We start from the raw sequence: 12,857 nt of genomic DNA, 5'->3' as shown, positions 1-12,857 counted from the left end.
TTTTTTTTTTTTTTTTTTTTTTTTTTTTTTTGGTGACCCATCCTAACTATGGCTGCTGCTTTTTTATTCCATAGAGCTTTGTTTAATGTTTTTTCATGATTTGTAGATAAGCCCTTGCCCACCGTTTTCATTTTAGAAAGGAAAATGCTGAAGTGATAATCCTAATTGGAAAATGCTTGTATGAAGGGGTGAGTCATCATCACTCAGATACTGGGCATGTTGCACAGATTCCCTGTTAAACTTCACCATGGCTCATTAAACCTCATTGGTGAGAAAATTGAATCTTTGTTAAATGTTTATGTTCTTTGCTAATGTTAAATTTAGAATATCTCTGATGTAGGTACCCTTGGGGAAGATTTTAAAACACTAGGTAAAGTGCCCGCAGATTTCAGTCCATAAGTTCCCAGATATAAGACCTGGAAAACATTCCCCACCTGGATTGATCTTCCAGTTTCTCCCTTTCCAGTCTTAATATATCCTACTTTTCTTAATGCCAAACCACATGACCTTCTGGTTACCTTTTTCTACTCTCAGTGACTGCTAGGGATTATATTTCTGGTTTTTCATCAAAAAAAGGAAATTGGTTATTCTCAAACACCACTCAGCCATGTTTGAAGTCAAGGGATAGATGTGGGATTGTCAGTATTTTTATTATGCACCCATAATAAATCTCTGCCCAGAAAGCACTTACATTTCAAAAAAAAAAAAAAAAAGGCTTAAACAAATATAAATACCAGCAACAGAAATATGATTCTAGAAATGGAGTTTCTAGATAGTGGAGTTAATGTAAAAAGAATAATTTTCCTCATTTAAAAGTTATTAGAAATCCCCTACATGTATACCAAAATAATCAGCTGGTTATTGCATGGCAAAAGATACTAAGATCTCAGGAGCCCTTCTCAACAAGGGAATTAAGCTCTACCGAAGATGATTTGAGGGAATATTTTCTCATTTCTCTCAAGGATGTGCTTAGCTAGTATCATTCTCAACAGAGAGGAAACAAGTTAATTCATTGCATATAACAAATGGCTTAGGGCAGTGGTTCTCAAGATTTTGGGTATCAAAACCTTTGCAATTAAGAAAGACCCCCAAGAGTTTTTGCTTATGTGAGATGTATCTATCAATATTTACCATACTAGAGACCAAGCGCAGTGGCTCATGCTGTAATCCCAGCACTTTGTGAGGCCAAGGTGGGCAGATCCCCTGAAGTCAGGAGTTCAAGAGCAGTCTGGCCAAGATGGTGAAACTCCGTCTCTACTAAAAATTCAAACATTATCTAGGCGTGGTGGCAGGCACCTGTAGTCCCAGCTTCTCAAGAGGCTGAGGCAAGAGAATCACTTGAACCCAGGAGGCAGAGGTTGCAGTGAGTTGAGATTGCGCCACTACACTCCAGCTTGGGCAACTGAGCGAGACTCAGTCTCAAAAAATAAAATGAATAAATAAAAAATATTTACCATATTAGAAATTAAAACAAATTCTAAAACATGTTTTTATTAATGTATTTAAAATAACAATCGCAAAACATTTGCATGTTAATATAAATAACATATTTTCACCAAAAGTTTATTTTCCAAAACAAAAAAATTAGAAGAGTGGCATTGTTTCACATTTCTGCAAAGCTCTTTAACATATAGTGCAACAGAAGACAGCTGGATTCTCATATCTTGCTTCTGCATTAAATCTGTTGCATCATGTAGCCTCTGGAAAATTCCACTGTACACTAATGAAAGAATTAGAATAAAAAATGCAAGTAACATATTCTTGTTATTATGAAAATAGTTTTGACCTTGAGGATCTTCCTGGATAGGTCTCAGGAACCTCCAGGGGTCCCTGGGCCACACTTTGAAGCCATTGCTCTTGGGCTTAAGAGCTTGTTTTCCCCAAGGAACCCTGTTTGAGGAAGGCTACAAATGTGTGCATGCATATCATATATTCTCCATTATTACCTCAGTACCAAAATGATATAGCATATTGATGTTTAAAATAAAATTGCAAAGTTTTAGGGCTAAATTCTTCATGATGTTTTGTGTAACTTAAAATTTAGAATGACCTCAATAAATTGAACAACTAGTCATTAGCTTTGTAATCTGGTATTGTTTCTCTGACTCAGAAGAGTTAGTCTTTTCACTTGTATTCTAGGATTACGATTGACAAAACTTGACTGGCAAAATCAATCCATGCATCAATTTTGCTGCTGAATCTTTGCTGAGAATTTAATAGTTCTCAAAATAATTCCCATATTTCAGCCTGCACCCAGATACCACAACTTTTTTGAAAGCCTCTCCTTCAGATCTCACTGTATACAATATTTCAGGAAAGTAGGAAAAGTTACAGGAGAATTTCCTCCTCCATCCTCCTTCTTAGAAAAAGAAAATACATTTTCACAATAATCATTTTTTGGAAATGGAAAAATGCTACCTCGTTTATGAGAATACCAAGGTTCTACACCTGTCAGGCCTGACACCGATTCAGCTGCAAAAGCTTCAGATGTTTTTGATTCTCTATGTGTCATGGACAAGTGTCATACATACTGATTTGCACAGAAAACCATAGAGAGCACTCTCCAAGGGAGAGCCAGCATTTTGACAATGCTGAATGACAACATAGGAGGACGGGGGTAGGAACTATTCCATGTTATTGTCCTTCGACCCAGGCTGATCTTGTGCTAGGTTGCTGAGAGCTGCCACATTAAAATATCATTTGAAATTTAAATTCCTCATAAAACACTTAGAAAATAGGGGTCACAGAGCTGCTAATGGAGATTCTAGGGAAGGGTCTGTCACTAAATCACCCTAAAGACTTGGAAGTTCTGAAAGGGCATCAAGAAAGTGGTCAGTTGAAAAGACAGCACTTTAAAAAAAATTGTAAAACATCTAAGAGTAAATACATTGAGATACTCATGGAGTCATGTAGTCACTCTCTGTATTTTTATCACTAGGTGGTGTGGTTATCATCTTTGAGATGAAAAAGGATTAGTTTTGATGCTGTAATAGAGTTGTAGTAGGGGAAAAGACCCTTGGTATGATGAAGAAATAAAAATATTGTATCATTTTAGTGTTACAGTTTTCTCTTACAGATTGAAAATTGTCCTGTGTTTGACCCTAGCAGTGTTTCATGAAACTTGCATTATCTGCCTCCAAGGTATTCTGCATATTTTCAACCCTCCTTTAGCCTCTAACTCATGTGTTTCTCTCCTGACTCTCAGCAGATGATCTTACTTTCCTGAAAAGATGCATTCCCCATCTGCCTTTCAGTTTTCTTCTGCCTTCTCCAGACCTTGCTCCAGCAGTTTTCTCATCCTTTTTCTCTGTCTTCAACCTCTCTTTCCTCTGGCTTATTCTTGTCAACCTATAAATTAGATGTCTAAGAGAAAGCCTCACTTAGACCTCACAGGTTATGGATTTTTCTCTCTTCATCCTTTATCAAAAGCTTCTCAGAGTGCAGTCCATACCACTGGCTCCTCACTCGTTCCCCTCAAAGACCTTTACCATTTGATGGTTGAAATTATTTTCTCAGAGATCTCCAGGGATTCAGTAGTATTTCTCAGTTATCACATTCCTCTACTATGCTTACCTAGAGGTAGGGGTGTGTGTGTGTGTGTGTGAGCGTGTGTGTGTGTGTGCATGCATGTTCATCTACTTGAGCATAAGATCATATGTGCTTGTATCTTTTATTATCAATTTGAAAGACAAAGTGAATTTTTCTCTCGCTACAACATCAGGTAGGAAGAGGGTATGTAGAGGAGAAGGAACTCCAAGCCACAAGTGAAGCATGAGAATCTGCCACTAAAAGATGAGTGGAACTAAAGTAAGATAAAGACAAAATGACCAAATTGTCTGATAAAATCAAAAGTTTAAGAAATCGGATTGCATCTTTTCCCCTTCCTATCCACACAATGTCCAGAGTGTTTTCCTCTTGTGGTCCCAAGAACTCTCACTTACATGGGCGTTGACTTTTAGTCCTGCCTTGGACCTAGGTTATCCTTACCAACCTAGCAAGGTGTGGGCAGAGCTGGTATGTGCATGTCCACGGCTGTCCCGAAGATTCTCTCCTGGGGAGGTGCTGCAGAGAGTCTTGGACATTGCATATAAGATTGAGCCCTGCAAGGGAGCTAATAAAATGAGTTTTTTTTAAAGCTCCAAGCTCAGCAGCAGAGTGGGTGACTAATTTCCTGACTCACCTATTCGACTCTTTGTGTTCCCAGCAAAATACTCCCTCTTGTAGGACACACTGCCTAGCTTTATTTCAAAACTATTCCATTTCTTCACAGGGTAGACAAGAATGTGCAAAGTAACAGTTTTCTCTTGTGTGTGGGACATCGTTTATGAAATGGAGTTCAGTTCTTTGTTCAAAAGGAATTGTGGGAATGTCAGAGCAGTTGTGAACAAAACTGGATATTCAATTAAAAGCCTTTCCTCTTCAAAGCTCAAAGCTTTCGTTAGACAGATGTAGAGTCTTCCCCATAGGGCAGAGGGGCTCCGTAAGTGGGGAGATGGGGTAAGGGCCTTACCTTCCTTTTCGTGGGCCTAGGAAACCTCCATGGAAGTGGAGATGGGCTGCAAGTCCTTTTCAGAGCTTGATGATACAAATGAACAGCTACAGAGACTAAAGTTAACAGTAGAGAGGCCACGATAGAATGTTCTAGTTTTAAAAAGTTACTTTTATTCCACAAAATCCTAGCAAAAGGAAAATGTTGCTAACCAAATCCCACTGTAACCTTTTTGTTTTAGGTAGATGCAGTGTCTTAACTCTATCCAAAAAGGAGAAAGAGATTACTTAGCAGAAGTGTTTGCTTCCTCCCTCCCACCACCTGCAACGTCTAAAGGTTGTGGCAAATGTTAACAGCTTCATGCTAGTAGAAAGCAGATCTCTGCCATTTTACCTATCATGATTAATAGGACCTATTCAACTAGAATAATAAAATTGATTCTATGCCTGATAAAATTGGATCTGGCCAATTGTCATGTCAATTCATGGCATTTTCTTTCTTTTTTTGGATTTTGCAGTAGCTTCTTAAAAAAAACTTTTTAATTGACAAAAATTGTATATATTATGGTATACAGTAGAATTTTTTGGAATATGCATATCTTGCAGAATAGCTAAATCAGGCTGATTAACGTATGTATTAGCTCACATGCTTTTGTCATTGTACTGAGAACACTTAAAATCTGCTCTCTTAGCAATGAAGTGTACAATACATTGCTATTTAATATCGACTATATTTAATGTTGTATGATAGATCAAAATCCAGAGTCATTCCTTGCTTCCTCCCAAGCACCAACACCCACCAATTTTCCATCTCAAATATCTCTGGGGTGCTGTCACCTCTGCTATATCCTCCTTGATGGTATCTCTTATTCGTTCACTCATTAAAGGCTTATGATGTTGCATCACTGTGCTAAGGGCTTGTGGCACACAGGGAAGATGAAAACCAGTGAGGTACATTTGTGAAGTACAAAGCACGGTGGTCATTGGTCTATTAGAACCCAAGACAATGAAGATATAAGAGTTTGGGAGCATGAATCCGGGCCTCTTCCTGTCCTGGTACAACTCATCTCTTACCAGAATTACTGGGAAAGCCTCCAGCCATGTGTCCATTCTGCCCTCTGCCCTTCTGCCTGAACTTTATTTCCAAGGTTCAGATTGTGTCATTTGTCTTATTAAAACTCTTAATCACTCTCTATTATGAAAGAACAAGCTCCAGACTTCTTAATCCTACCTATAAAACCTTCAAAGTCAACTTGACTTTCTTGCTTTTATTCCCTCGTAGCACCATTTTGTACAACACAGTTACTAACCTCACCATCCATGAAATAGGAAAAAACAGAATTAAAAATACCCACTCTGCCTTAAACATTTGCCATCAGTATCATTTTCAACCTATCTCTTTCCCCCTTGGCAATTAATTCAATGGATCATTTTCCTAATGATTGCTGTTCACACTCTGCTTAACTGTTTTAAATGTCAAGATATTGAATAGTTTTGATGAACACAGATAATCAGCATGTGATTATTGACTGCCCTAATGTATTCACAGAGGCTCAATACAAGAACATGGCGTATAGTAGCAGGCAACCAGAAACAAATCCTCATGTACTGTTCTTAAGAACACTGAGTCCATCTTTATAGGTGAGCGTGATCTCCGGACAGAATGAGACCCAGGTGGAACCATTCCTCCCTTCACAGGAGTAGGCCATTGCAACAACTTCATTTATTCATTCACTCATTCATTTAGTCATTCATGCATCAAGCAGTTACTGAGTATGGCCTAATACCATGTGTCCAAAGATGAACCCCATTTCTAGGGAGCTCCCAGTCCTTTCTGTGGTAAGTTCAGTGATTTGATCCAAATGCTGGGATCCAGGAAGGAGTGAGTCAAGTCTCTGCTGAGGCAGTCGAAGGGTTGGGAGGGGGACACTTGAAAGGTTCTTAAAGAATGAGAAAAAATGAGTCTTCAGTAGCAAGAAGTGTGTGTGTGTGTGTGTGTGTGTGTGTGTGTGTTTAAGGAATAGGAGGATGGCAGCAAGTGGATGAGAAGGGAATTGCTGCCACAGTAGAAGGAATCAAAATGCAAAGGTAGTTAAGAAACTACACAGTGTGTTTGGGAAATTATGGCAATTTCAGTGTGACTTGAGAAAGGCAGCAAAGTGTAGGCAAAGGGGGCAGAGGGAGATGAGGCTGGAGGGTAAACAAGGTGCAGATTATAGGAGACTTGTACTTGGGAGCTCAAATTTTGTCTTTAAGCAGTAGTGAGCCAAGACAAGCCTCTAAGCATCAGATATTTTTTGAATAAAGGTCTGGTGTTAGTATAGTCATTGGATTTGAGAAGATAAGCATTTAATTAATGTTTTTGAGCAGTGACCATAGCCAAGGAAAACTCCATGCCTGCATCCCAGCTAACTGCATGTTTGTGTGTGTCTTCCTAGTGACAGTGCTGGCCATTTTCCATGAACTGCACGTCGACCTTGACCTGTACACACTCTTGTTTGGAGAGAGTGTGTTGAATGATGCAGTGGCCATAGTCCTTACATAGTAAGTACCAGAACTTGGCCTATGTTTCTTTAACCATGTGAAATGTGCTTTCACTTGTATCTTTTCTCTTATGTCATAGAGTTACAGGCAGTCTCTAGCTTTTTTCAAGGAATTGTTATCACAGAAAATCTCCATAATGGGCACAATTCATTAGGCATCTAATTTCTAATACTATTAATGGGTTTTATGTTTCCAGCTTATTACAAGATATTACCTAGAGGGTAACTTATTTTTCTCAATGCATATATTTAGCTGATTCACTTAAGGTTCCTAAAATGCACATAAATGAGCTTTTTTCATTTCAAATCAATGTCATTTAATTTTTTGCCTTATATAAGTCACTTTCCAGATAATAGACTAATAGAAACCCTTGTATTTATGGGCAGATTGGCAGATTGGAGCCAGAACCTAAGGGTCAGAATACTCTTTATTTCTCAATGCAAAGGTAATGCTGTATAGGAATGCATACGTCTTTAAAAAATCACATGACAGATGAAACTGATGGAGCTTCAGCTCAGCACCAGTGCAATTTCCCTTTGTGCTGGAAGGATTTTAGGGTGGGGGGATGAGAGCCAGTGCTCTTTCCTTACCTCACCTTTAGACACTTACCATTTATCTTTAATAAATGCCACTTCAGTGGCTTTCACTATGCCAGAGGTCTCGTCTTGGTTTTAGATTAAGACCAGCATTTTGGGCAACTGTCAGATATCCCAAAAGAAAGTCGATATCTGATAATTAAATGTGACAAAAAGATTCTATTCTGGGTGTTAATTACTTCAAAAGCAGTTGAAAATGTATTGTGAAGTAACAAAAGATTGTTAAAAGTCAGATCTCACAGAGGGGAGTAGGAAATGACAGAGCAGCACTACTCTTTTTTTTTTCTTTCTTTTCGCCAGTTGACATTTCTTAAGGCTGCTGCCCCCAAGTTGTCAGTGAATTCAACAACTTTCAAGTGTGTCTCCAAATATACTTACATTTCACCTGACCATGGAGAAGTGTCTTTCCTGCTTTAAATGAAAATATCAGCGAGTGCAAATTAAGAGCAAAAGCCATAGGCAGATTCACAAATGGTAAAGGATGCTTTTAAAGAAACACCAAGAACAATTAATTAGGACATCAGAAATCCCTGTCCAAGAAATACTAGCGTTAAAAGAACATTTGGAGTAAAACTCTTTAAAATCTGCTGAGTTCCTCATTTTTACTTCCTGAGCTGCCAAGTTGGAAAAGGCCAAGCACAGCAAAACCACTAAAGTGCAAATGAGCTTGGGAAAGAATCATGCCGACACAACCAGGGAAGGTTTGGCCTTTCTGCTTTCAGGACTACCATTCACAGTAGTTTTCCATTAAAAGTGCAGACGCTAAGGATAAATGTTGATGCTGTTGAGCACCAACCTGGGAGCATTTGAAATAGTCCATGTAGTATCTCCTCAGGTCAATACATGGTTGGTATTGCAGGTGCCTCTCCTACCTCTCTACCCATGTCTTCATAATGTCTTAATAAAAGAAGATGTGTTTTGTACCTTGGCAAGAGCTCTTCCTTTCTAGGAATGAGACGTTGCCATTCTAGCTGAAATCTTGTACTCCTCAGCTTCGGCAATTCTGGTATCGTACAGTGATCCCAGTGAGCTCCAATGTAAAATAAAGGGTAATCCTAAGTAAAATCATTTCACTTCCAAAGCTTACTTATTCGAATACCAGCTCTTTCTTTCCATGAGCTCTACTGAGTGGTCTATAGCACTGCCATGTCCTGGCCCAGGCTGTCTACCAGTGCTGTCTGCTGCTCACCATTTCCTCCTTTTTGCACATTTCCATGTGCCATTCTCTTCACTTATTCTCACTTGCTCATTTGCTTCTTAAACTTAATTTATAGCACACATACTATTCTCTTTGTACATCTATTTACACAGGTATATTTCCTCTCCTTGCAATGCCTTATCTCCACACACTCTCTGCCAACCATTTTCTGGTTCCCTTAGGAAAGCCATATTTACATATCATTTAAAGGTCTTCTATGACTTTCAGTCTAAAAGTTCAAACATTGTCTCTCCATTTTTCTTTCTCTTCACACTAGACCCTGTATAGCACCCTGACACAACTCTCTGGGTGGTATCTCGCTGCCTTTGGATAAGGCTCACTCCTCTTGGGTTCACCAATTCAGCTTCTGGTTCTGTCTAATCAAGTCTTTCAACTATTCCCTCAGTCTCCTTCTTTGGGAACCTCCAGCCCACAGGCTGAGCTTCTGCTTCACCCCTGCACAGCATTGGATTTACATATATATTTGCCTGTCTAGATAGTAACTTTTTGAAAGCAGACTCTATGTACTTGAAGTGTGTCTTAGAAGAACAAATGGAAACTTCTTTTGTGTTTTCCCTTTCTTCTTCCATCTTTGTGTGGTTTTGAAGTTTAAGAACAGTGATAGAGTTATTCTTGTGTCATGGGAAAAAAAGTTTTCCATTTTGATGTGAAACCTAATTATTGATGACTATAACCCTTGACCAAGCCCCCAGAGCCCCTCTGAAATAGCCATATACTTTTATTTACCTTCTCATCTGCCAGCAAACCCCCTTGCTTAAGAACCATCTTTTTTAGTTTTAGTATTTTTACACTTTTAATAGTATTGTGGCAATACAGTGCTCTAGTATTTAGCCACATTTTAGATTAAAGCAGCTTTTCTTTGCTAATCTAAGAAGCATATGATTAATTATAATACTGTTTCTTGGGTTAACTGTGCTCTGAATTTCAGATACCTAACATAATTAAATTTGATGGCCACAACTCTTGTACGTAGCAGCAGCTGGTGGGTGCTATATTATGCTCCTGTGATTTAAAATGATCCAGAATTGTTTGTGCTAAAATGCAAATAACTTTATTTGACATGAAAGTTTTGAAATTAGCTTGTCCCTAATTCATACTGTTATTTCAAACATAAAGGGAATTCATGCTCAAACATGTATGCATACTGCCTCACAAATGAATTCCACATGATACATTTGCTTTTCTAAATGTTATTTAATAGGCTATGAAGGATGGCAAAAGATATATGGAAGAGATCTCAAGGGGTGTGTTTTTGAATCCTGAACAAAAACCTTAATTTCAGAAGCAGCATAATAGAGTAGAAAGAAACCTAGGTTAAAAGTCAGAAGATTTGGTGTCAAAATGGCCACTAATTAACTGAGCAATTACTACAGCTGACAGGAAACCAACCCAAACTGAGGTAAACAAAAAAGGAATCTCTATTAGCTGATGTAACTGAACAACCAGTAATAGAAATGGCTCAGTCAAGGATCCAATGAAATGAACAGGAATCTTTCTTTGCTCAACTTCATGGTTAGCGCCCTCTTCTAGTTACAAGATGGCTGCCAGCATTTCCGAGGGCTGTCTCTTCAGGAGATTTGATCAAGAATTTTTGTTCCACCATTCCCAGACTAAATTTTAGTACCTTTCATAGATTCTGATGCAGTTTCTCTTGGAATAATCACTATGGCCAGTAAAGGTACAGCATTTATTTGTTTGGGTCTAAGTCACCTGCTCCATGAGTTCAAGGGTATATAATCAGCTTCATTGGAAGAACATGAGCTGAGACTGGAGCAAGGTGGAATTATTGCTCAGGTAATACTGCCATGATAAAGGAAAAGTGGATGCTGGATAGTAACACAACAAAACAAAACCTAGATCGGGGTCCTCAACCCCCAGGCTGTGGACCAGCACTGGTCTGTGGCCTATTAGGAATTGGGTCACACAGCGGGAGGTGAGCAGTAGGCCAGTGAGCAGTACTACCTGAGCTCCGCCTCTGTAAGATCAAGGGCGGCATTAGATTCTCCTAGGAGCACAAACCCTATTGTGAACTGTGCATGTGAGGGATCTAGGTTGCACACTCCTTATGAGCATCTAATGCCTGAGAATGCCTTTCATCCCGAAGCCATCCCCTCCCCCAATCCATGGAAAAATTGTCTTCCACGAAACAGTTCCCTGGTGCCGAAAAGTCTGGGGACTGCTGACCTAGATGACTACTACTGTGATTTTGTATGGCCATAAACTCCCTATGCTAATTTATTGATCTAGAAAATGTGAGAATAGTTGTTCCATATACATTACGGAATTATTCTGAGTAATAAAGTAATTACGGTTGTAAAGGCCCTGTAATCTACATAGCCTATGCTATATAAATATAAATATAATTCCTACCCTTATTTATATCAATATCTTTCATTCTACTTACAGAGATCTCTCTGGTTTTATTAAAATGAGTAAAGATAAATCTGCTTCTAGTGAAGCATTTCTTCATAAATATGGCATTTTATGATCCAGGAAAGTTAGAGAATAACCATTTTTATATGTGATTTCCTCTATTAGGAATGAATCACTTAGTTAAGACATACTGTCTAAAGTTGATAAATCAAGAAATAGAGGTTGAAGTATTAATATGTTACTTAAAGTTATAAAGGTGCTCACAACCAAAACTGATATTTCTTGTGGAAGTTAAGCAGAAAAAAGGAGAAAGAAAAGAAGGGAGAAGCTAACTAAAATTCTGCATCTGGCATACTAGGAAATGAACAGATGCTATGTGGAGTTGCTAAGTCAAGAAATGAAAATGTATGCATATTGTTAAGAGTCATAGAATAACAATCAGAAAAAATAAACCCATAAATGGTTAAAATCAGATACCTTTGCTGTTTAGGATCACGATACAGGCAAAGGATGAAAAATAAGTTAACTCTTTATTTTATACTCTTCTATGCTGTCTGAATGCTTTTAATGTGTTTGCATTATATTTACTTATATATTCTTCAGGTGATCAAGCTATCAAACGCAGAAACTATAAAATAAAAGCCCATTTGTTTGATGGCAACAGAGTCAAGCAATCCTAGCAGGCAAAAACCACTACAAAAAAATTAAATGACGAATGATAAACCAAGGGAAGCATTTTCAACACGTGTTGATCAGTTAATAGTCTTTGTAATATACACGATGAATTGTTAATCTCATCACTATACCTAATTCATTATTTACGTTACCTTGAGCAAGTTACTCAATCCCCCTGTGCCTTGGCAGCCTCATTTGTAAAATAAAGACAGTAATAGCACTTACCTCACAGGATGGGTTTAAACATAAAACACCTAAATCAGGGCCTAGTGCGTCATGCTCAATACACATTAAATGTTAGCTGTTGCTGTTACTCCTATCATCAAAGACCAATAATAAAAAGTAAGCATAATAGAAAAATGGACAAATGATATAAATAGTGAATAAACAAAAGAAGAAACATAAATGGACAATAGCTGTACTAAATAAGATCAGCTTCACTAATAATGAAATAAAACAAATTAAACCAACAATGGAGTACTATTTTTACCTGGCAAATATTTGAATCTTCAGGACTCAAAAAAGAATAATCATACTTGGAGTAAGTCAGAGTTTGGGAATTGAGAACCCTCCTATATGACTGGTGAAAAAGGAAAGTGATAATACTTTTACAAAGGCAATATTTACTGAGTCATTAGAATTTGTGAATCATTTGATCCAGCAATTTTGTTTCTAGATATTTGTTCTAAGAAGTAATTATGGGCATGTGCAACAGTCTCTTCATGGAGATGAGTTGAGCAATGAGTCTCTCCACTGATTTGAGAAAGAAGTTGTGCACAATGGTTACTAGTTGGTTGAGTGAATTATAATATATTAATATCATGGAACCCTATGAAGTCATTTAAAAAATGATAAAGAAAAAATATGTTCATGTTAATGGGAAAAGATATTCACAATACATTTTTAAGTAAATAGGAATATTTAATGTATAATATTTATATTTAATAAGTATTAAATAAGAA

The 12,857-nt window shown here is 37.8% G+C and overlaps 1 protein-coding gene across 1 annotated transcript in view; it reads left to right on the top strand.

Annotated features, from left to right (window-relative positions):
* Positions 1-12,857, top strand: part of SLC9A9 (solute carrier family 9 member A9) — a 597,181-nt gene that overhangs the window by 195,993 nt on the left and 388,331 nt on the right. The window contains exon 6 of the mRNA XM_017882282.1: positions 6,927-7,032. Within this exon, the coding sequence (XP_017737771.1) occupies positions 6,927-7,032 (106 nt within the window). The remainder of the gene's footprint in view (positions 1-6,926; positions 7,033-12,857) is intronic.

Source organism: Rhinopithecus bieti, unplaced genomic scaffold (assembly GCF_001698545.2).
Source record: "Rhinopithecus bieti isolate Rb0 unplaced genomic scaffold, ASM169854v2 scaffold_12642, whole genome shotgun sequence".
Taxonomy (NCBI): domain Eukaryota; kingdom Metazoa; phylum Chordata; class Mammalia; order Primates; family Cercopithecidae; genus Rhinopithecus; species Rhinopithecus bieti.
This window is presented reverse-complemented; position numbering and strand designations above follow the sequence as displayed.